The sequence below is a fragment of the Anarrhichthys ocellatus genome, unplaced genomic scaffold (genome assembly GCF_004355925.1).
Source record: "Anarrhichthys ocellatus isolate YVR2014 unplaced genomic scaffold, GSC_Weel_1.0 scaffold24, whole genome shotgun sequence".
In the NCBI taxonomy this organism is placed as follows: domain Eukaryota; kingdom Metazoa; phylum Chordata; class Actinopteri; order Perciformes; family Anarhichadidae; genus Anarrhichthys; species Anarrhichthys ocellatus.
Window position 1 is genome coordinate 742,281 of NW_022280054.1, and position 24,495 is coordinate 766,775.

Below are 24,495 nucleotides of genomic sequence, written 5' to 3' on the forward strand. Positions count from 1 at the left end.
CAAGATAAATTAGCAGATTCCTTGCTGCTGCTCCTTAAACAAAGTCATTATTTTCTCATGTATCACTAAAAAGCATCATTGGATTACTCTAGAAAGACAACAAAGATTGTGGTTGAGTGATGCATATTGTAGAGGTCGTTGGCAGGTCAAAACCTATGAAACCGACCAACACGCCCTCAGAAAGACTTCAGGCCTCACTTTGCAGTATATGTGCAAAACCATAGATTATTTAGCAAATCTGACACTAGTGAGGGATAAGGGAAGGGTAAACATGTAACATTTAAGCACAGTTTTACTTAAAATGAAAATTACACTGTATCCACAGCCTAAGGAAACTAAAATACCCTAAAAAAAATAACTGTGCTATAGTTTAGTACATGCAAATGTTATGATTCACAATCCTATGTGAGCCATTGCTCTCTTCTCCCTTGGTGATAAGTCAAAGCTATGGCAGCAACACTGCAAAGCAGTGAGTTTGCTGTGAATTGAATGAAAAGTAATGAAGTGTCACAAGGGGAACAGGTCATTTGGTTGATTATAGTGATGGTGTCAGAATTTCACAGCATCAAGCCCATGTCTGGTGCGTAGGTTAGGGTTCTGGTGGAGTACGATCGTCGTCAATCACCTTTACAGAAGCAATGAAACTAAAAGCTGAAAATTAAAATTAAAAAAAAAGATCATAAAAAGGAACACACTGGAGGCAAAAAGAAAAGCCCAAAAGCCACCGAATGCATCTTAATACAATGCACTGCTGCTCCACACCTGCCAATAGCATTGTCCAGTGTCAATTAATACTAACTTAACAATAATTCAAAACAAAAAAAAATTATCCTTGCGATGATGATTTTTTTTTTCTCATATCCAAAGTTCTTCCTTTCAGGGATTTGCGGTTCAGCCTCTCTTTCGAAGGCAGAATTTCTTTTCCTGAAACCTTGGCTAACCTCATTGTTGCAATTTTCTCTCTCTCTCCAGATGTTGTATTTGTATTTTTATTTTTTTTATTTCCCGTCTCTGCATGCGTTCTCACCCAGTCACGCATACTCCCAGTCACGCACGCAGCCAAGCACACAACAACTCATCCGTCCACTCTCTTGCACATGCGACACACGCACAGCCAGACTCCTGGCCCCGCCCACCAGGGGGAGAGGATGGTGCCCTGTCGGGGCGTCTCGGAGGAGATGAACCTGGCTCCTGAGAGTCCAGACATTCATACACAATGGGTCCATTCACACACATGTCTGATAGCGTGGCCGATTGGGGGAGGGGCACATTGGTGGCGCCCTCTCTAGTCGGAGGACCGCAGAATTGCGATGGTTTCGTGGTTCATCTCAGTTCATAATTTAAGTTATTTTCATTTCTGCCTTTTGTTGTATTGTAATATTTCGAGATCTCTTGTTTTCGTATTTTTGGATGTCCTTGGTTCTCCCTGGGCAGACATCGAGTTTTTTTGTTGATGTTTGAAGTAGATTTCCGAAGGCGACAGCTCCAATAACAGCAGTTATGTCGGCATGTCTCTCAACGCATTCGATGTAGATGTTTTGCTTTTTTTGCAACATGTAGCCACTCATTCTCACTCGCATCCACTCGCCATCTCAAACTTCATTTGGGCTGGTTCCCCTGGAATGCCAAATGAAATCCACACATTTTTCTCTCAGATAAGATGCAGCCATGGATCCCACGAGCCAAGCACAATGGATCAAATTTCTCACACTCTCGCTCTCTCTCGCTCTCTCTCTCCTAATTTTTTTATGTTGAACAGAGTGCTGCATCGTGAACAAAACTCCAGAATACCCCAGATGCCGTCTAGAACTGGAACCCCTCGGCTGGCACGTTGGCGGAGTTGAAGCCGTAAGTTCCACCTTGGATGGCCTCTGGGACCAGGCTGGTGTCTTCATCAATCTGAGTGAGAAGACGAAGCCACCGGGCGTTAACAATGTACAGCGGACATGACAGGAGATCAAACACTAGTGGGTTTCATTGCATCGGGAGACAACATTCAGCAAGTCAAAAGCCACTTTTCAAATCACAACTGTGGTGAGAAAATCAACTTTTACTTGTAACTTACGTCGTCAGATGAGAAGAATTGATCAATAATTTCGTATGCCAATTTGTAGATATCTTCGTTTTCATGATTCTGCAGTTGCTCCACTTTTTCCAAACCTGCCGATTAGAAATGAACAAATGTTACACCGTTCAATCAGACGCGACCACCTATTAACACAAATATGGCAAAACCGTGATGACATAATCGGGACTTGCCTCCACATTCCTCAATGAGGTTAGCAATCGTTTCAGCCTCATCATCGGCCATCTTTAGGATATTGCTCAGGCCGTCAAGAACAACCTGCACCACCTGGGCGTCCTTCACGGTCAGCAGGTTGCAGAACGGCGGGATCACCTGCTTCTCAATCAGGTGGGCCACCTGCAGGCAGCAGGGAGACAATGAGGTAACTCACATGTTAGAAGGAAGGAATACTTCAACAGTGGTTCTACATTTATAATTCAGGAGTTTCAGTTTTTCATGACTCAAATTTATTTTAAGAAAAAATGGCCAAACTTGATTCCATTGTAAGACTCTTACCTGATCTTTCCTCCCACTTATTGTGAGGTTGCTGATGGCCCAGGCTGCTTCCTTCTGAGTGCCAAAGTCACCCTAAAAAAAAGTGCATTCAAAGTCAGCGATACATATTTTAACCTCTACGTTCTTCAACAATAATCGTACATGATATGCTTTGCCTTCACACGGTTTATAAAGATGGATACACACCTTGTCGAGCAGGTGAATGATCATGGCAACTAGCTTGGCGTCAATGACGGCCTGCACCTGCTGCTGGTTGCCTGCTGTGATGTTGGACAGGAACCACACCGCCTCCTACAGGACAGACAACACAACTCCAGTCAGTTCAGAGTCACAACAGTCGTCTGCCGTGTAAAGTCAAGCCACGGAGGTTTAAGTGTATTCAGGTTTTATCTCAACCAAAGAAGCCAGAAGATGCAACTGTGTCACACCTTCAATTGGAGATGTGGAACATGCCTGCTTAAGACTTTGTCATGTTTCATTCATAATCACTTTTCCAAAATGAGTTTTTGGGTCTGAACTGGATCAGAATCCAGAGGTCGACACTGAAAGTGTCAACTCTGGTCAAGACAACGTGCTATGGGAGGGGCTAGGGCGTTTTTTGAGGCTCTAATCATCGTCCAGGTCACAAAGTGGGCCTCATTTGTAAGTGACTGGTCTCAGATGCACTCCGATATCAGCAGAGACACGTGGTCTTCAGCACCCTCTGGCCACCAACCCATGGTATCACACATACAATCACTTGCACACAGACAACCTTACCCACCCCCCCCCCCCCCAATCTGTCTCACTAACTACAATTAACCCCCCCACCGAGTCTTCTTCGTCGTCTTCATCCTCGCGATTCTCCATGTTGCGAATTCCTACAATTGTCTATTTGTCCCGTCTAGACCTTTCATACAGCACTCGTACTAGCACCAAGTCTCTGATTTCATCACTTCCAGACAACGCGTCTCGCAGTAGACGGGGGCGTGTAAGCATGTAGGAGGAGGAAGACGAAGCAGAGAATGCATTACCTTGTTGATTTTCTCCTTCGGGTGTGTGAGGAGTGCAGGGAAGTGGCTGAGAGCATCACAGTTGAGCACCACCTGGGTCTGTTCATCTGTGCCAGTGACTATGTTCCCAACAGCCCTCAGGGCAGCGGTCTGGATGCGGAGAGGCAGTGTAGAATTGTTATAATACAATGTCATCTCTAGGGTCCATGCCTGAAGTGTTATTAACCTAATCCCAAACATAGTCGGTGTCTCTTCATACCTGAACTTTGACTTCCTGGTGACTGAGCAGAGGTACCAGATGAGGGACAATGCCGGAGTCGATGACCATTTGGATCTGCTCGTTCCCAGCGTCCGTCAGATAGGACAGAGCCCACACCGTGTCTACCAAGATCTAGAGGCAACACAGAATAAACAGAAGCTAATGCATACATTCTCCATCCTGGACCACTTCTGAAGTTAACAGCCATCATCTAACATTATCATTAAGAGAGAGATTGTGTGGAAATAGAGCTCTGCTAATAGGCAAGTTAGGCCAAGACACCAAAGTCACTAAAAAAAACCAGATGAAAACAGATTCAGTCTACTCACACTGACATCAGTGTGGTGGATCAGCACACAGAGAGCTGGCAGGATCTGAGAAAATAAAGAAGAAGACGACAGGCGGGATCATTAGTGGAGAAGAGGACGACAAAATAAATCAACATGGTTCCCATGTGGCGGACATCAGTAAACGGTTAATAGTTGAAGTGGCTGCACGACTCTCTGCTCTGCGACTCTTTAATTCATTTCAACACACAACAGCAACACACCAATCTTGTTCTCATTTAACCAGCTTAGGTAGACCACAGATGGAGTTCCGTCTCTCCGCCTCTCTCCCCCCGCCAGCCAATAAACACACATCTCATAGATTTTAGGAGAGATGAGCATTCACAGCAGCAGGCAGAAAGAAAAGAAAGAATTTCCTCCTCGCGGGTGTATGTCTAAACCAACCAGTGAAACTGCAGTTCCCATCCCGTCTCTCTCCAAAATGGCATCACTTCACATTTGTGTGGAACGGTCATAATTAGCATATTCATTTTTGAGCAATGACCAAAAATGTGGAGGCATAAAAACCCAAGAATTCACGATTCAGAATATCTTGCTTCTGCAAATGCATTTACAAAAGAAGACAACATTATTAATCTGCATTAACAACCACTGGCTTCCCACTCAAACAGTTGCTCTACACAAACACACACCTCCTGGATGGTCTCCATGGGCGGTGGAGGGTCCTTGTGGCGGCACAGATTGACCATGACCCAGGTGACATTGCGGAGGAAGGTGATGGGGATGGAGGGACTGATGAAGGAGAGCAGGGGCTTAACCACACCCAGGCTGATCACATAGTCTCTGCATTGAGGGCCATCACCTGGAAAGAGCACACACAGACAGATGAAGCGCATGTTTACGCGGGACTGACTGTATTTATTTCGAACACACTCATGTTCACTCTAAAAGCGACTTACCTATGATGTTGCCCAGGGCCCAGACCGCCTGTTCGCACACATTCTGGTGAGGAGAGCGAAGCAGCCTCAGGAACAGCGGCACAGCATCTACACAAAGGAAACAGACACGTACCAATCATGTACACGGGCTGCTCATGATCGTTGCTTCTATTCAAGTATGAGATATATTTGCAAGAGATATAACGGTTACACTTTAAAACTTGTAATCGTCCGATGACGCACACTAAATCACCACTTGGACTCTGGACTCCTGATTTGGACACGGCCGTGTTTGCACTTTGCTTTAAATGCAATTGAGCCACAACATGCTAATAAAAAGAGAGACGTAGAGGCAGAGAAGGAAAACATCTCAGGTTGATTTGATGTATATTTATTGATTTGAGTACTTCAATTCCGTTATGCTCCAGCTCAGTGAAAGTGCTGCCATTTAGTGTGATCAATCACAACCTCTGAATGAAACAAAGATCAACTTTGGAGAAGCAGGCAGCTCAGTTTAGAAAGAATAAATCACATCCAACACAAGCGAATGAAATGAAGTCTGCAGTTTTTCATAACATTCCGTTTCACAACATTCCGCCATATTATTTTAATAATGATGTTCTAGCATTGAAAAAGACTACAGAAAAGAGCTTGAAAGAAAGTTTTGTGATAAAATGGCACTTACTGGACTGGACCACAGCTTGGGTCTGCTCTGAAGTACCAGATGCTATGTTGGTCAGAGCCCAGGCGGCCTCAAACTGGAGAGATGGGCTGTCAAAAGGTGAGAGGTGGATGAAGGCCGCGGTTAAATCGAGTCGACTGGGCAGTGGTGTCCAACAGTACGCGCATGCTGATGACTCATACTTTTTCTGCCATTCCTGGCAGGTGGAAACTAGAAGCCATTTATATAACTGCTACAGATGCACACTGGGCTAAACCCTGCTCGCTCATTTGCATAACTTTGAAGTGAACATAAACTCAACATGATGGGGGGAAGAAGGAAAAAAAAAAAAACCACTAGCTTGTACTGTGATTATCACAAATGGAAGAGCGTGATGCACTGCTACATGCAGACAAACAAGAATCACAGCCTGCTTACTTGTCATCTCTGTCCAGGCAGTGGACCAGTATAGGAAGGATCCCAGACTTAATCAGGTCATCTATGGGAGGGTTACGGTCACTGGACAACAACTTCCTACAAAAACAAAAGAGGACACAAGAGACCATTACTCACACGCATACCTTTACTGACACACAGACACAAACAGCGAAAGAATGCGGAGCGTCTTCACATTGTAAGTCAATCACAATCCCTGTGACTAGACAGGAAAGGTCACCCTGCTCAGGATGTCAACATCACACAACGGCGGTGTTGTGTGATGTTGGTAATGCTGCAGAGCAGACTTAAATTGGGAAAAGGAACAGAAGACAAACTGATAAAAAAAAAATAATAGAGAAGTATGTTTCATGATTTCAGCTGCCTCACGCTGTACATGACCTACACTACTGAGCTGCAGTGCCATTAACAACGTCCATTAATCAGACGGGGCTGACTTACTGTAAATCTCGGCGGTCTAACCGAGATGGAAAAAACATCCAGCACTTGAAAATTCAACACTGGATTTTGCAAGAGGCCGAGGATTTTAATCAGAGAAACTCTTAAGACCCAAGTATTGGTGTACTGGTGCAGAATCTCTGACTCACAGATACCAGATAGACCAGACGTGAAGCTGGATTACTACTGTTAGAATATTAAACTGCATCAATGTAGTTTATTCATAGTGACAATTAGGTTTGAGTGGTAACATGACGGTGACAGCATTGACTTGATATTTACGCGCAACAATAGACAATTCCACATGTCAAAACGTAACTCTTATACTCATTGAATGAATTTAACTAGAATAATAGTGAAATCAAACACATTGTTTATTTAAAACAATTAATTTATGTCTTTGTCACAGCTGTAGTTTGGATTATACAGAACGTCTCCTCAACAGTTCTGCACTCTGCGGTAGCGGCGCTACTTCTGAAAAACTGCTCAAATCTAATTTATCATAAAATCTTGTAGTCGGTCCTCTTTGCTTTCACTGTGAATATCATTATTACAACATGATAAATGTGACACTAAATAATTATAAAAAGACAATTAACAATGTGAATTATTCACAATCGACGGGTATGAAGTGAAGTGATAATCAGTAGAGCGTGAGGGTGTGTGTTCATACCTGGCAGCCTGAACAGCACTCAGCTGGATGCCTTGATTATCACTGGTGGCATTCTAGAGAACATAAGGATGCAAGTTTAATTCTGATGCATAATACACACGTCTAGATGACTAAGAAGAAGAAGAAATAAAAGCAAACATCTCACTTACTTGTACTATTGCTTCAAGAGAAGTGTTTTGCTGAAAAAGAAACATTTCAGAGAGTCATCAGTCTACGATTGTGCTTTGACACACATTTGTAACTAAAACCGTGTGTTACATCAAAAGTTACACGATACAGTAACAGGCACATTTTAAACCGGTGGCTCATGATTAGGAAATCCCAAAAGGGCGATGCAGTGACTTGCATCCTCACTTGAACCAATGTGGCATAAACAGTCAGCCGGCTGGGCGCGAAGGACAGCATTCAGGGTGATAATTGGCCAACCTGCAAGCTCACCTGATGCCCTCTACGGGGAGTTCAGGGCCCAGTGGAGGCTGTAGTGTGTAGAGCACTAGTCTAACTTCCAATCAAGCACCGAGCGTGACTGTAGGCCCAATTATTTAAAGCTGGCCAAAGCCTCCGTTAGCCAGCAGCTGCAGCTGATTGCCTGTGCACCCTCAAATAAAAGGGAGGCGGTAGACTTGCAACAAACGTCAATCCAGAAGTGAAAAACATTCAAACACAACCCTGCATACACAATATGCATGATACAATGAGAAGAAACATTTGTTGAGGGAAAGTGACAATTTAGGAAACATCTCATGTCGGAAAAGGGGAATATGTAGTCTAACAAGCTCAGCAGGCCCACATTTGTCACAAGCAATGTGTTATTCTGAGAAATTTTCATTTAAGCTTTAAATTCTAAATAATAATAATGAGCGCAGGGCTTAATGTTTCCCTCAGTTATGTTAAGATCAGTACTAACCCAAGAATAAAGCGCTTTAAAATTGGTCATAATTCAAGGGCTAATTTTCAGGGTAATATTTGCATTGCAAAAGGTTTTCAGTATGTATCGCAACTATGACCATAACTAGAACTATTACCACCAAAATGTATTGTAATATTAGCACAGGAAAAGACTAAATTTATGTTTTTTTTCACATTCCTGTCCCACCCAACTGACGTTGAGCAAGCAGAGCCATGGAGGCAGCATCACAGGGACAAAATATCAGTTCGTCCTAAACCTTTAAGAGTGTTTAACTAGTGAGATAAAGCTAATGTGCCGAACCCCTCGGTCAAACATTTATGGCAAGCTTTCATTCCCAGTGTTCAGGAATTCCTTACAGGAACTATACAATCCTCTGCCGTGAAAACACAAAACCTCAAAATATGTGAACTTGATTTTGTGGCGGCAGCAGACACGTTTTGAGCAGAGGATGCACGACCGTACCGATCTGAAATCTCCGTCGACATCCGAGTCCTCGCAGATGTCCTCGTGGGGCACATTTCTCCTCTTCAGAAGGTGCTCATCTCTTTTGTTCTGTGGTGGAGGGGAAATAAATATCACTCGGTGCACATTCCAGCAGAAATTCTTGACAACAAGAAAAACTCTGCATCTTTCAGTACATGATTTCAAAGATAATGCAGATAAAAAGGACAGAATATAATGTAGATGTATGTATCACAAAACAATACAAACATATTTACCTTTCTGAGTTCCACCACTACCTCAGTCCTCTGTCTTCTCATAGTCTGTGGGACAGATAGCATATTGACGTTATACAACAAGGAACTTTAATCCCAACCTGCCGTTGCCCAAGAGGGTGACACTACCTAGAAAAGTAAATTTAGGCAGTCTGAGATCATGATTCCTTTTTTTATACGACCACAGTTGATCTGCAGTATCAGTTATATAAAGGAGCATTGAGTCAACTGCCCAAACTCTGCAAATGAAAGCACTCAAACACACTTAACACGAGTCTGACCTAATATTAGCTAAATTACTCCAAGACTATTGTATGGGCCCTAACCCCCTTATTCTTTTTATATACATATATATACCATTTTTATTCATGTTCTGCCCATAAAATCATCTAGTTACAATTTCTTAGCCAGCAAAAACTACTGCAGTCCTGCAGGAAGTCCTTCAGAAAGGTTGCAATGTTCAATTTTTGTTTGTTGAAACGGTTTTAGAGGTGCCGATTCTGCTCTGTGGTCTTTATTATAGACTGCAGTTTGTGCTTCTGACCAAATGTAGATTTATATCACAAAAATATACAATTCAACAGCACCACAAACAGCCTCCAAAATGGCCATGAAGAAGAATTAATCTCTCGCTAAAACCGTTTCAACAAAGAATGTGGCATTATATCCCTTGTGAATGCAGGATTTATTGCAGGAATGCTGCATTCGGTTTAGCTAGGTGTACCTAATAAACTGCCCACTGAATATACGGTTTATTATATCGCTCATGTTATGAGCAGACAGGTGTTATTAATTGCAGTTTAAGAGTATATGCTTGTGTTCATCACCGACAGACCACCATGGTGACGATAAGTTATTAACAGCTCGCTAGATGTCACAACTCATGTCTTGTGGCCTAACGTTAGCTTGCAACACAAACTACTCGTCAAACAGGATGTGCGAGTATGTCATGCTCATACACATATTCACAGAGTCCGCCTGAAAACAACAAACATCCCCTGCTAACATTAGAGCAGTGGCACGCTGAGCTGTAAATCACCTTGTAACTTATGGATCCAACGTGAGCTAACGTGTAGCATTGATCTAACGTTAGAAGTCATGTGATCGTGTTAATGAACAGGTCGCATTAACCTTGTTTTATAACCATGAGTAACGTCGTTGATAAACCACGGAATAAAATTGTGATACTACGCCATGATTTAAAAAGATCCAGATAACCGGCCGGCTAAGAGGCTAACTGGTTTCCGCCATTGTTTTTGGTGATGAAGACGGGGGATGGGTGGAACTGCAGCCACCAGCACCACCGAGCTTAATGGTAGCTAGCGAGCCAAGCTAGCACGCAGGTTAGCTAACTGCAGCATCAAAATACCGTTGATCTGCCGCTGTGTTAACAATCAAATACCCCCACACACAACCTAGAAGCAAACTAACGGTATATGCACTTTTGGATGTGTCGTAATTATTTCCCACCTCGACCTAAACCGAGCCGGTGACTATATGCTTCAGTTACGCTAGCATGTCCCCCGTGGGCCTGGGTTAGCATTAAGCTAGCAGAGCACATCAAGCGGAGGCGATGAACTCTGACGAGCATTTCTGACACGTTTTATAACCAACGCGGTCTCGTGCTGTACCAAAACCAGTGAAACAAAAAACCAAAACATCCGAACCAATGCAAGCGATCTATAACCGGCGGTGTGTGAAGGCCCCGGCTAAAGGCTTTGGGTAAAAAGTTCCCGATGGTGGGAATTAGAAACGACGTCACAAGGAAGCGAAGCTGGCCGTTAACAGAGCGGCGGTGCCGAGGAATCCTCGACACCAACCTACATAACTTTTACCTCCAAATCACGGCCCTTATTCTTGAAATTCTTCAGCCGCTGGTTGTCCAGTTTCTCGTTGTCAGCCATGTTAGCGGGTTCTGGTTACGATAAATACAGTCTAACTCGTGGATTTAGCTTGGTGAGCTATACACTCTTCTGGTTCCCTTTCTCAGCCTTTCGTTAGCGGACTATTTTTTTGCTGCTCTGTCCGCGGTGCACACTGGGATTGCCGGTGGTGGAGGGCAGCCTCGCTCTGGTGTAGCGGAAGGGTGGGGAAATCCCCTTCACTCTCATTGGCTTCAGTGTGAACGTCTCTCTGCAGGGCGCGCCACATAACAAGATACGAACTCACGTCTGATCGTCGTATTCAAAGACAGTTATCCACCTTATTATTATTATTATTCACATGTGTATTTTGTATTTTAAATACCCGTTGAAGGAAGTACTTTTATTCAAGTACTACACTACAAGTACAATGTTGAGTATTTTATATATTTGTTCCCACTACATAATTTTTACTTGTATTTATTTTACAGCTAGTCTTCTTTTCCAATTAAGAATTACGTATAAAATACAATGTAATCTTAATATGACGCACTTTTTTACTGATCAATACGTTCTACTCCGTTGTCTTTGTTGTTCTTGTGTTCATATTTTATATTTTCTTGTTTATTTATATATTCTATGTACAGTGCTTGCATAAGTATTCACCCCCCTTGGATGTTTCATCCTTTTGTTGCTTTTATACATGAAATGATGGTCAGTATAATCTGGCTTTTTTGACAAGATTTTGCGAAAAGAAAACCTCTTTAATATCAAAGTGAAAACAGATTTTTACAAAATAATATCAGTTAACTAAAAATATAGAAGGTAAAGTAAAGATTGCATAAGTATTCACCCCCTTCAGGTCAGTATTTAGTAAATGCACCTTTGGCTGCAATCACAGCACTGAGTGTGTGTGTGGATATGTCTCACTCAGGCTGGCACATCTGGACACTCAGATTTTTCTCTATTCTTCTTCAAAACAGCTCAAGCTCTGTCAGGTTGCTCAGGGATCGGGCGTGAACAGCTCTTCTCAAGTCCAGCCACAGATTCTGGATTGGATTGAGGTCTGGGCTTTGACTTGGCCACTCCAGAACATTCACATTCTGTGTAGCTTTTGCTGTATGCTTGGGGTCGTTGTCTTGCTGGAGAATAAATCTTCTCCCAAGTCGTAGTTCTCTTGCAGACTGAGTCAGATTATCCTCCAGGATTTGGCGATATCTTTCTGCATTCATGTCCCCCTCTACCTTTACAAGCCTTCCAGGGCCTGCTGCTGAGAAGCATCCCCAGAGCATGATGCTGCCACCACCATGCTTCACGGTGGACATGATGCGTTTGTGGTGATGTGCAGTGTTTGGTGTTCACCAAACATAGCGTCTAGTCTGATGGCCAAAAAGCTAAATTTTTGTCTCATCAGACCAAAGAACCTTCTTCCAATTGACCTTGGAGTCTCCCACATGCCTTTGGGCAAATTCTTTCTACAGTGTCTTTCTCTTTGCCACTCTCCCTATACAGCTTCGACTGGTGAAGAGCCAGGGCAACAGTTGCTGTATGTACAGTCTCTCCCATCTGAGTCACTGAAGCTTTGAACTCCTTCAGAGTGGTCCTAGGTGTCTTGGTGGCCTCCCTCATCAGTCCTCTTCTTGCCCGGTCACTCAGTTTGTGAGGACGGCCAGCTCTAGGAGATTTAAACAAGTGCCATACTCCTTCCAATTCTTAATGATGGACTGAACTGAACTCTGTGGGACGTCCAGTGAGTTGGAAATATTTTTGTAGCCATCTCCTGACTTGTACTTTTCAATGATCTTTTCTCTGAGTTGCTTGGAGTGTTATTTTGTCTTCATGTTGCAATTGTAGCAGGAATACTGATGAACCAGAGACTGGACCTCCCAGACAGGTGTTTTTATACTAAATTCACTTGACACACATCAACTGCACTCAGGTCATCTCCATTTCACTACTTGTGACACTGCTGGCATCAACTAGCTGGACTTCTGTTGAATTAGGTCAGTCACTTTAAAGGGGGTGAATACTTATGCAAACACTTATTTTACACTATATATTTTAATTAATTGACATTAGTTTGTAAAAATCTGTTTTCACTTTGACATGAAAGAAGCTTTTTTTGCAAATTCTTGACAAAAAAGCCAAATTATACTGACCATGATTTCATGTATAAAAGCAACAAAAGGGGAAAACATCCAAGGGGAGTGAATACTTATGCAAGGCACTGTATGTATGTTGAGAGCAACGTGAAAACCGGAGTCAAATTCCTTGTATGCGTTCACATACATGGCCAATAAAGCTGATTCTGATTCTAATTCTAATTCTATAAACAAGGCTCGATTACCACCTGGGCAAAAAAGACGAGACAAAATAAGATAATTACATTTTTACTGAAGGAAATTGTTGGGCAGCAGTTGCTAGTTTTTATCAATAAAGTTGCAAGTATACATATATCAATAAACATATATCCAAAATCCCAAAAGAGTATAATATCAAATCAACTACTGACAATGGTTGATTCAAGAAGCTTAATGAAGTTCAAAACTAATACTCAATAGATCTTTTGTGATTTGATCAACTGCAATTTGATTGATAGGTAGCTTTTATTGTTATACAATATTTATTGCTAAATTCCTAATTTTTGTTCCCGCCAGTGTTTTCTTGTAACACAAAGAAGGAATATTCTGCTAAAAGTACAATAACTTTGGAAGACACCCATGTGATTTCACTGAGTAATATTGCTGAAGCCACAGGCTGTATTGGATTACATGCCTTATCTCTTACAGTCAGTGTGGACAGGAAGAACAGTTACCGTGACCAATAACTCTTTCAATGTACATATGGGCATGTGAGTATTGTTTTACGAAAGACTTGTAAAAAAGTGTGCGTATATCCTTTACGGCCCTGTATAGTCTTGTATAGGCCCTGTGTCAAAATCCAAGATTTTGAATTTCAGGACCCAGAAGCACCTTATTTGATTACAGATATTTTACCATTTTTATTTTATTGCAACAAATAAACAAAACAACACTGAAACGCAAACATGACATTGACACGCATGTTCAAAACATGACGTGAATAAATAAATAGAAAGCACAACAAGTGTTTTATACAAATGAACACAAATAAGATAATGCACAATTAGAGAACATGTCTTTGTGCCACAGAATCTTGAATCTTGTGCCAGTTTTCTACATGTGAACCCTCTCAGACTGAATTATCACAAACGGCTCATATCAGCTTGTGACACACCGCCTGTCATAACCTGACATTACTCGCAGCATCCTCATGGGTTATCACAATGGTCCAAAGATACCTTGTCTTCCCCAGGACTGAGTAAAAGTGCTTTCTGCCACAGAGATTAACACTTTGAGTTGTGATAATCTCATCCCCTTTTTTATCACCTCCTCTCATTTAATCCTATAGAAGCCACAGTGAGGCCATTTGCTGATGACTTACACTGGCAGGCGAGAGGAATCATGCTGTTTGAATGAATCTTCAAAAAAGACTTTCATCCATCATCTGCTGCAGAGCAAGACTTGTTTCGCAGCTGTGACACTGAAGCCCTTAGACTTCATCTTAATCTTAAAATCTTCCTGAGTCTGTTTAAATGGAGTCTTCATCAGATACACTATCCTCCTGAAACCTTCCTCTAGTCCCGTGCCGGTGGTAGCTGAACAGGGCTGGATGAACCAGGCCCGGCCCTCGCACGCTCTTCTCAAGTCCAGTGTCAGGCAAAGCGCTTCTGGGCTTCGAGCTGCCTGGAGGTCCTGTTTGTTGGCAAGGACCACGAGAGGAACTCCTCTGAGACTCTCGAACTTTAGGACCTATAGTAAGTGGAAACGAGGAAGTGAAGAACGCTTTAATTACTACAATGTAAAACAAACTTTTTAGATGGACGGGTTTATTGCGTTTAACCCACCTATTCAGCTCAACCATATGTGGTTCAATGTGCTATAACACACTGTAATTTAGTTGTAAACTGAGTTAAGGACATTTTTAATGTTTTTAATGCAAACAATTATAAATCAAGCAACAAATATTCTGTGATTTAATTACCCGATGAAGTTCCTTGCGGGCCTCATCCAGCCGTTTCTGATCCCAGCTGTCCACCACAAACACCAGTCCGGCTGTATCAGTATAGTGATGCCTCCAATGGGGCCTCATCTTCTTCTGGCCCCCCACGTCCCACACCGTCAGGCCCGGGCTGCTCCTGTCGGTCTCCAGTGTCTCCACGTTGAAGCCCACTGTTGGAACGGTCACCACGCTCTCGTTGTACTTTAGCTTATAGAGCAGGGTGGTCTTTCCTGATCCATCCAGACCCAGCATCAGGACCTGTGCTTGTTTCTGAGGCTTGGATCCATGCATGCCCATGTCCTAAAATTGTAGCTTGTGTCTATGTTGAAAATAAGCAGGCTTTTTCTTTTTGTACAGCTGTGTAAACCGAGCTGCCTGCACCCAGTGGCTCCTTTTGTACAGTCTATCTGTAGGCTTAGTGTCTCCGCTCTCTTATGGAGACTGTCTACAATCAGCATGCTTTATGTACGGACAAGCAGAGGGATCCCTCCCCTTTGTAGAGATGGGAGTACTTTTGTCCCTGCGTAGCTTTCAGTAAAGCTATTTATATCCAAAGTGACGGTGCAACTAACTGCGTACAGTTCTCTGGTTACCACAGTACGGTCGGAGGAGTCGCATCACACCTGCTGCAGATCATCATACAAACCAGCAGCCAGGAAGTCCATGTACAACGGGAGGATTGTTGTTTCTTCCTGGCTAGATGTGTTGTAGCAATGACATCACAGGGACATTTTGGAGGATTACTGGCCCCGGACTGTCGGGTAAATGTAGTTTTATCTTTGGACAGAAAGCTCTCAGTAAAAATATCTTCTAGGAATTTGTTATTAATCTCAAATGAATAACAATGTAACAGGTTTTGAATTATTATGATTAACTATAGCGCTGCACAAACTTGTACTACAGTAGGACTGGACAATATGATCCAAGTGATAAATTCTCACAATTAGTACAATACCAATAAATATAACAGTATCTATTTTTTTTCTTCAAAAACATCTGATTTGTTTGCCCTAATTATTACTGTATGACCACTTGACATTGTAACATTTCTGGGTATATGTCACTAGTTTTCAAAGCTATTCTGTTTTCTTTAATGGGATTCTGACAAATGAATGACTAGTATATAATATGATAAAACTTGGATTGATCAGATAATTGTAACAGCTCAGCCCTAATATAATAGTACATGTGGACTGAATATCTTCTGGTGGCCCAGAAGGTGGCACACAATGACTAAAACCAAGCTTTTCAAGGGTCCTTGTCTGATTTCTATAAATTTTTTAATCTCTTTCACTGCTTTTTCTGTCTTTAAACAAAAACAATAAACCATGACAGAGAACATTATGGAAAAACGAAGCGAAAGAACAAGCTCTCGAGATATTTACAGCAAATTTTAATGTTGGTGTTTTTGTTAAGTCTTTTTTGTATGATATAGATATACAGATTATATTCTCTACATACATTTAAAAAAAAAAACACAGACGCAGAGAAAATGATCATTTATCATTTTAATGTTACCTTTTTCATTTTTCATGTCTTTTACAGTTTATTAAAATCAACAAAAACAAGTACAAATGCCACATAAACACTCTGTAAGGTACATTATCAAGGGAGAATGTGAACTGAAAAAGCACAAACAGTTTTTATCTGATATATATCTCTGAAGTTAAACAATCCAGGAACAGGCGCATTGCTTTCTTCGTTGCTGTGTAAACAGTGGATGGGTGATAATAACATGAGGACGGTATGTACATTCATCTTACAATTTCATATCTCTTGGAGACATTTCTTTCCACAATGTTATTCCACATGTGAGTTAACAAGGTCCGACACAGACGTCGTGCAGTGTGCATGGCATGATCCACTGCATTACATTAAAAACCGAGAAGTCGTTTTTGCAGCAGACTTCATAACGGGTAATTAATGGTTAAGAAAATAAGGCAAAATAACGTGTTTCATTCCTTGTTACATTTTGAGTTATAGGTCAGGGAAATGTGATATGTGTGAGGATAAATATGACATGGCGTTAACAGAAGACGTAACAGTAAGCTGTCAATTTCTGTACATTTATATCTTGCGTCGATTGTAGTGAATGATAATGTCAGACGAGTCAGATGAAGGAATAGCAAGTCAATGTGTAAAAGAGAAGCCTATTAAAAGGCTTCTAAACTTTACATGCTTATCTTAATTCCTAAATAATATTAAATGTATAACTGCCAATTATTATATGTGATAACTCAATTATTACCTTCTTCTTACAAGTTTAAATTAACAGTCAGTTATTATATTATCAGATGGCATGTGACAAACTTTGTGATTTAATAATTAGCAGTTAAGAGTCACAATGAGATGTTACAACATTATCACCACAAGGTATTGCTTTAAAAAAGTTGTAAGCTATGCTGCATTATCCAACAGTTATTATCAGTAGTTACATGGATTATGATAAGGTTCGGGATCTAACAAGAGTCTCAGCTTTAAAAATAATCTTTAACTTTAGCAACAATAAAAACAGAAAAAGACTTTATCCGCACAGAAACTAACAGCAATCATTTAAAGTAAGCTAAGACATTCAAGATCTAAACTTGTAAAATTGGGCAACTCCAGACAAAACACCTAATTCATCCGTACATCAGGAGTTTCAATGTTCAGCAAGTGTGATATGACCATTGTAATTGGTTCTATTGCTGTACAGTATGACTGGTGATATTTGAACAAGCATATGCATATTATCATTCGTGTTGTTTATGTATAAAGGGAATAAATTCATAGTTGCACCATGACGTGTATCTGATAAAATAACCTTTTCAGTGCAGTCACTCAGTAAATGTCAATTTACAATTGAATGACGTGGAAACACAATCGGGAAACTAAAAACAACAACAATTAGTGGTCAAATCGACATTGAGGGAAAGACCACCTTTGAAATATTGTGGAAATAAAACTCCATTTTCTTACAAGTGTCACTTTTTCAGCAGTAAAAGTAGAGGAGGGGTGGTTTGATGCACTGAAAGGTTAACATATGTAAATGTAATAGAAATAGTTGTCACTCAAAACGTTGGGGACTCAGTTTTTAAATCTTTCGTCAAGCCTACTTTATTCTTACTCCTATTCAAACATAATATAGATACTGTGTGTGGTAGACGGGTGGTCTACTGTTCGCTGGACTTGCCTTTAAACTTGACCACCATCACGGTGATGTTGTCAGGACAGCCACGATAGAAGGACTGGAGGACTATGCTCTTAGCGCCAAAATGAGGCTCGCCCAGTCGTTCCCTGATGAAGCGAACCGCCTCCTCGTTGCTGAAGGTGTCCCACAGGCCGTCCGACGCCAGGATCATGAACTCCGGCTGCAGCTTGTTCAGGTCAAACGTCATGATGTCCGGATCAGGAATGACCACATTGAGGTTCTTCAGGGGGTAATCGCCCAGAGAACGGGACATAGCCAAGATGCCCTGGACACGCCACGAGCCGTTGAAGCTGATGAACCCACCTGAGAAGGAACGTAGAAGGGAAATGGTTGGAAAGTGATACAATAGAGAGTAGGAAGTGGCATACAAGGGGGAGCGGGGAGGCGTTAGAAAGAATGCAAGGAAGTGAGGAGGATAGAGGGACACAAAGATTAGAGGAAAAGGAGATAAAGGAGAGAAACAGATGTTTTACATTTTACTGCCATTAGATAAAAGATTATTTTTGTTCCTCTGAACCAACTCGCAAAGACTCTCGTGGTTACCATCAACTATGAGACTGCAGTGTACACATCAAAGTGCAAAAATAATATGGATCAGTGCCATTGGCATGTTTTCACAGTGCTCACCGTTCATGCTCATGGAACGCAATTGTTTATGTTGGATACATTTCAGTTCATGTCACATCCTGCAAGTACAGCTGTGTGTCCTCTACAACTTCAACAGATTTGCAAGCAGGGAATTGTACTGGAAATGATACGATGAAGACTTCCATACTAGGTCAGGATGCCTCCCTCGTTTCTACCAAGCAAGACCGTAGCCGTGATTTTAACCATACTGAGGTTGAGAGTTCAGGGTATAAAAAAAAATCCCATTATCTTTAACTTTCCATTTCTATTATTAGATAACTAAAATACCCCAATTCCCAGAAAAAGCAGAGGACATGACTTCTTTGTCCTCAATAGTTACTTTAGCAGCTACTGCCTCTTTAGATAAATGCCTTAATTAGTAAACATTTCTGCCCTCAGATTACCATTAGACCAATGGCATGTATCTATTAGAAATGATTTATTCAATTATCTAGTTTGTTTTCATTCCTGTACAGTCAGCACTTAGTTCATTGAAAGTGTAACGTTTCTGTCAGAGGAATCAAACGAACTAAATATAAACAATAACATCATATTCGTACGAGAGCCACAGACTGAAATCCCTCCAATAAGTCAAATCGCAAACACATTACACAGTAACACCATTAATAATTGATTAAAAAATCCAAAGAATGACACCAACAATGCATCTTGAGATCCACAGAATCCAATAGTAAAAAGGATATGTAAATTACAAAACAAAAAGAAAATCCATATGGGTCTTATCGTCCCAAATACTTACAGGAAATAATCTTTATCACCTTAAAAAAAAGGAAATTTTAATTGTGAAAGTCAAATGAGGAAAGAAACAAGAACAATAAAATATGAATTACCATTAAGCAAATATCTAGCAAATAGTAAATATTCATATTCAATATTACAAGTGAAATCTTTCTAAGAAACATATTCACTGTATTCTGTGGTGCTTAAAATACATTGGTCTAATTTGGGGGATTTAAAAAAAAAATTGATTATTGATGGTATTTGTGATTTGACTCTTCTGTAATTGGCTGTTGCATCAAGATGTTTCTTTTTCATTCTTTTCTTTTTCTCTTTTCAGTGCATAGACGGCACTTAATTAAGCATTACGGAGTTATACCAGTTTCAAGAAAATCTGGTTTCCCTCGTTTAATATGTAAATGTCTGTAGCAAGGTGCTCCAAGACTGTAATAACATCAGCTCTACCTGTGGAGCAGGTATAAAATTTCTATCATTAATTGTTCTTGAGTATCTGTGTTTACAAGAATGTGTCACAGAGAGACGCACCACCACCGTAGCAAGATAACGCTACCATACGGGAGAGGACTACTGAATAAGCAGTTTTTATTAGTACACCAGTGGTTCCTGTACACGAGACTCGCTGATTAAAACATGAGATGCCCCGCCCCCTCTCACTGAAGTGAACACTGTAGGAAATCATCTGTATCACAATTACAAACATTTTGCACAAATAAGTAAACAGCAACATAATGGAAACTAACTCTGTGAGTTTTTTTTAGTACCCAATCAGACCATTAGATGGAGATGGTGGGCTTTCCTGACAGGGACCAAGCTCACTGACTCATCTGGCAACTTGACATCAAACTCAGCATAGAGAGTATGCAGATAGGGTAGGAAGGAGAATTATGCCTTCAAATACACCTTAAATACTGTGTTCTGTCTGGCTGCTTTTGATAACATGCTGCTTTAGAAGCAGATCGTGTTATCAGTCTCTCGGGTTTGATGTCAGCCTGAGCACAGAGACAAGATGTGGAAAAAGGGATAATGGTGCTTAGCTTTGATCATAAGAAGACTTTGTTTTACGCTTTCATGACAACAATCTGAGTTTTGATGTCCCCTGAAGTGTTAACTACAGCCTTGTTCTGCTGCTCAGAATCAGTTGAGAAAGATCTACTGGTCTGGACTGCAGCTGTTTTCTCACCAGCTTTCTTGATCCTCTTGCGTTCTTTGAGCTGGTAGGGTTTGTGGTCGTGCGAAAGAGGAATGGCGTTGCCGTCTTTATCACAAAGAACTCCACGCGAGTCTCCAACGTTGGCCACCGTCAACTCCTTATCAGACAGCAGGGCCACCAGACACGTAGTACCTGCAAGATGGAGAAAGAGAGATGGAGCAGGTGAAGGAAGTAGATGACATCAGAATTAGACGTGGGCTATGTGTAGTTCGGCCAATATTGAAACAGGGTGCATTTATAGAAACTATTCATGCATAAAATACCAAGACAATAATATATGTTTTTGGCATCCAGCAAATCAAGTACCTGACAAATCATACAACAACAACACTAAGCCTGGCTCACAGCCAGGCTAGTGGCACTGTGAGGCTAAATGCTAGCGTCAGCATGCTAACTGCTCATAATGCCAATGCTAACATGCTGTGTTATGTTAACATGCTAACAATTGCTAACTAGCTCTAAACACAGAGTGAAGCTAAGGCTGATGTCTTCAGTTTCGCAGATATTTGGTCATAAACCAAAGGAGCGGCCAATTTAAATTGACCAGATGATGAGGATCACCAAAGTTATTACAATTCACCCTGAGGGGGACATGAAAGAACCAAATTTCAAGGCAGGCCATTGAATAATTGTCGAGAGATTTCACTCAAAACATAAAATATTAACCTCACTGTAGCGCAAGAGGAATCACCTAATCGTTAGGGTTCATCCTCTGGGGTCCATAAATGTCTGTACAAAATTTCTGTGCAACCCATCAAATAATTGTTGAGATATTTCCATCTGGATCAAAGTGGTGGACCAACTGACACACCGATATTGCCATTCATAGAGCCACGATGGCCAAAATAATCCAATATTGCGATAAACCGGTCCTGCTTAGAAATTAAAACTCGTGGCATTGTCATAACACCCAAACCTAAAGATAGCAAACTTAATTAAAAAAATCAGTAATCTGGGGAGAGAAAAAAAAGTTTAAAAAAATAAATAAAAATAGGTCATCATGTAATTTTCCAAACATATTGAAAACCTTCCAAAATAACATACATACTGCTTTTTCTCAAGTACTTAGGAGTCAATGAAATATTTTAAAAAGGGGAAAAAGGATATGCTGAGGCAGAAAATACTTTCCCTCCTTCCCTCCTGCACTACAGTGAAATCCATGAATCATATGCAAACATTGACAAAACTCTTTGAAGTAACTTTTCTTCCTTGCATTTCTTCTCCTCCTTCCTCTCTTTGTTTAGCTTCCCAGTCAGGCAGAACAGAGTCTGGACTCAGAATCTGAGGCCTATTGTGTGAGATCCAAAGTCCTGTAGAGAAAGAACAGATCTGCCTGTTTGGCCATCTGCTCAAACAGAGAAAAGACAAAACGGGGGGGGGGGGGGGGTAGTGGGTCTTTCTGGTCTGGATCACCCGGACAGAGAGACAAAGAGAGAGAGAAGGTAAAAAATGACCTGGAGGTAGGGGTAAGATTCACACAAAGCTGGTTTAAATGCCATCGCAAGAATGTGGATGACCTACTAACTTTTGAGACTTCCCTAATCCCTTTAAATTTCCACCTCCATCTCGGTGTGATGTTGACTGTCCTGACAGTTTATGTCTCAGGCGGTTGGTGTTAAGCTGAATGAAATAAATCCATCTCTCCCATGAATGGTGTGCTCCCATTCAGTTCACAGTCACCCCGTGCTACCCCTGAGCAGTCACAGTGTGTGAGAAATGAGTTGCGGGGGGGGGGGGGGGTTGATGCAGATGAAATAAAGAGTAAGAGTTGAGGAGGTGTGGAGAGCTAGGAGAAATGAGGAAAAAAGAGAAAAGAGATTACTTCTCAGCAGTACAATGATTTTATTACTCCCATTTATAGCTTTGGGTGAGAAAAAAAGTGATAAACAGGGAAATTAAGAAGGAACAGAAAATAACTACGAGAAGAGCACCAGCTGGTAGCGAGGCTCAGATGAATGAAGTGAATATTGATGCCACTTAATTGTAAATGACTTACTAAATCTTTAACACAGTTTGCCAAAAATCCATTTCTATTAGTTACATCATTGTATGCCTCCTTAATCAGGCTGCACGTGCCTATAGCTGCCATGCTGTCCAGCTAATTATCCTTATCCCATATTCCCATGGCAATAGAGATAATAGACTGAAGTGCCTTCCTTGCACACCCTTCCCCAATTAGCCCCGCCATGCCAAGCACACGTTCAGCATTCCCTATTAAAATGGCACCATGGCCTGCATGCACCCTGTGATCATGCTAATTATTGGCTTAGCTTGGCCAGGCACACCTTCAACACTCCAATAAGATTAACTTCTCAGCCCGACTCCAATTTGTATCATTGCACGAATTCACTGCTTCAGAGCTATAGCAAAACCCCTGGAGAGTACGAGTGTCCATACAGCACCAGAATACGTCCCATGGATTTATGTTCTTCACCGAGCTTGCTTGGCATTTAGGTGAAAAATGAGAGGGCAGGACTGCCACCACCCTGCTCACCTCGGCTCCTTGTCTCAAAGCCTTTCTAAAAAACACTACCTGTCCATTTGTCCACCCACAACTAGAGTTCCCCCCCCCCCCAAGAGCCATCCTGTCTTACCTGACCTCCTTGGACTGTTAACATTTATAGCAATGCTATTTTTAGCATTTTGCACTGGACTTAAACTGCTTTATAAAGTCTGTGCAGCGCTCTGAATTTGTACACTATATGTCACGATGAAGCTTTGAAAATCTCTGCTTTCTATAATGTATCATTCTTTTTTCCATACTTTTCCTTCTATCCCAAATGACTAGCTGCCTCTGGCTCAGCCTTTTTGAAGCCTTAGTGTGAGATTTCGCTTTGGGCTCCTGTGTACATTTTAACCAATTATTCATTCAGAGTGCTTCTTGTTCCCTTTACAATTTTTATGATACAAATGAGTTCGTTTTTTTTCTCTCATAAGCTGCAGTGGCATTGTGGTCATATCTGGGAAAAGCATGTGATCTGACAGGCCAATGGATCTAAGTCTCTCCTCTAATTATGCACAAAGGTTATGGCAACCTTAGCATTGCACTCTTATAACAGTGCTGGACTCCTGATGGACAGTTTTTGAAAAAGGTTTAAAGTTGATGCAGCACAGCCAGAGATTGTCAAAACCTGGTGCGACATTACCCACAATTCAACCCGACAACTGACAGTTCAGTGAGAGATTCAGGTGCGTTATGCTAGTAGCGGCTAATGGAGCTCACTTCTTCTTTTAACTGCACGCCCCAGAAACATGTAGCCTTTAACTCCAACCAACGCTGCCCACTGCGCTTTACAACTCCTTTCATGTACTCAATAGTCCCCAAGACCTGTAAGTCAGTAGAGTTCCCCTTTAAGAGAATCACTCTACGTCCCATTAACACAACCAACCGGGTGAAGAAACATAAAAAAGCACCTCTGTGCCCGGAGTCCTTACACACTTAAACGACTTCTAACACAAAAATCTTTTCATGTGGAGGTCAGATAGTCAGACCACAACATCAAACTTGCAACGACTGGAGATGATAGATAATTTATCACAGTGAAAATCTTTGCCATTTAATGGCCGTGCAGTCACGCAGTGAGCAAGAACCGCTTTAAAACGAGTCTCGTTGTTCAGGAAACTGAGGCATTAGAAATGTAAAAGTCTGCTGCAACAATGAACTGTGTTGTTATATAACCATAACTGTCATATATCAGATGCCAGAGCCTGTCAAACCTGTTTGGATTGTGTCAAATGTTTAATCAACATTATGTTCATGTCTCCAGGCTACACATTTCACAGTTCACTTTTGTCTATACAGCACATTAATTAATAACCGTGTTTCATCTTTTTGCGTATTCTTTGATTTAACTGA

General features: G+C 41.4%; 3 protein-coding genes across 3 annotated transcripts in view; all 3 read right to left on the reverse strand.

Moving 5' to 3' along the window:
* Positions 1-179: 179 nt before the first annotated feature.
* On the reverse strand, positions 180-10,979 carry kpna4 (karyopherin alpha 4 (importin alpha 3)). The gene is made up of 17 exons (XM_031860713.1): positions 10,747-10,979; positions 8,915-8,959; positions 8,658-8,747; positions 7,435-7,464; positions 7,286-7,338; positions 6,157-6,252; positions 5,743-5,828; positions 5,079-5,165; positions 4,812-4,981; positions 4,162-4,206; positions 3,833-3,964; positions 3,595-3,723; positions 2,768-2,872; positions 2,582-2,653; positions 2,260-2,422; positions 2,066-2,160; positions 180-1,899 (listed from the first exon to the last, which is right to left on the reverse strand). Exons 1-17 carry the CDS (start codon positions 10,813-10,815, stop codon positions 1,804-1,806), a joined length of 1,563 nt encoding a protein of 520 aa, XP_031716573.1. The 5' UTR covers positions 10,816-10,979; the 3' UTR covers positions 180-1,803.
* Positions 10,980-13,994: 3,015 nt separating this feature from the next.
* Positions 13,995-15,335, reverse strand: LOC116390756 (ADP-ribosylation factor-like protein 14). The gene is made up of 2 exons (XM_031860753.1): positions 14,836-15,335; positions 13,995-14,603 (listed from the first exon to the last, which is right to left on the reverse strand). The coding sequence occupies exons 1-2, from the start codon at positions 15,148-15,150 to the stop codon at positions 14,295-14,297; spliced, it is 624 nt and encodes a 207-aa protein (XP_031716613.1). The 5' UTR covers positions 15,151-15,335; the 3' UTR covers positions 13,995-14,294.
* Positions 15,336-16,326: 991 nt separating this feature from the next.
* The window catches only part of ppm1lb (protein phosphatase, Mg2+/Mn2+ dependent, 1Lb), a 40,659-nt gene continuing 32,490 nt past the window's right edge, over positions 16,327-24,495 (reverse strand). The window contains exons 3-4 of the mRNA XM_031860752.1: positions 20,610-20,771; positions 16,327-18,346 (exon numbers count right to left, since the gene is read on the reverse strand). Coding sequence (XP_031716612.1) covers positions 18,006-18,346; positions 20,610-20,771 — 503 coding nt within the window. The 3' untranslated portion in view covers positions 16,327-18,005. The remainder of the gene's footprint in view (positions 18,347-20,609; positions 20,772-24,495) is intronic.

Excerpts from the sequence above, each read along its gene's own strand:
- kpna4 (XM_031860713.1), bottom strand. The coding sequence starts at position 10,815 with ATGGCTGACAACGAGAAACTGGACAACCAGCGGCTGAAGAATTTCAAG. Across the intron at positions 3,724-3,832 it reads ACCAGGAAGTCAAAGTTCAG|ACCGCTGCCCTGAGGGCTGT; the intron begins GTATGAAGAGAC and ends CTCCGCATCCAG. Across the intron at positions 2,873-3,594 it reads CGAAGGAGAAAATCAACAAG|GAGGCGGTGTGGTTCCTGTC; the intron begins GTAATGCATTCT and ends TCTGTCCTGTAG.
- LOC116390756 (XM_031860753.1), bottom strand. The coding sequence starts at position 15,150 with ATGGGCATGCATGGATCCAAGCCTCAGAAACAAGCACAGGTCCTGATG. Across the intron at positions 14,604-14,835 it reads CCCGCAAGGAACTTCATCGG|GTCCTAAAGTTCGAGAGTCT; the intron begins GTAATTAAATCA and ends CACTTACTATAG.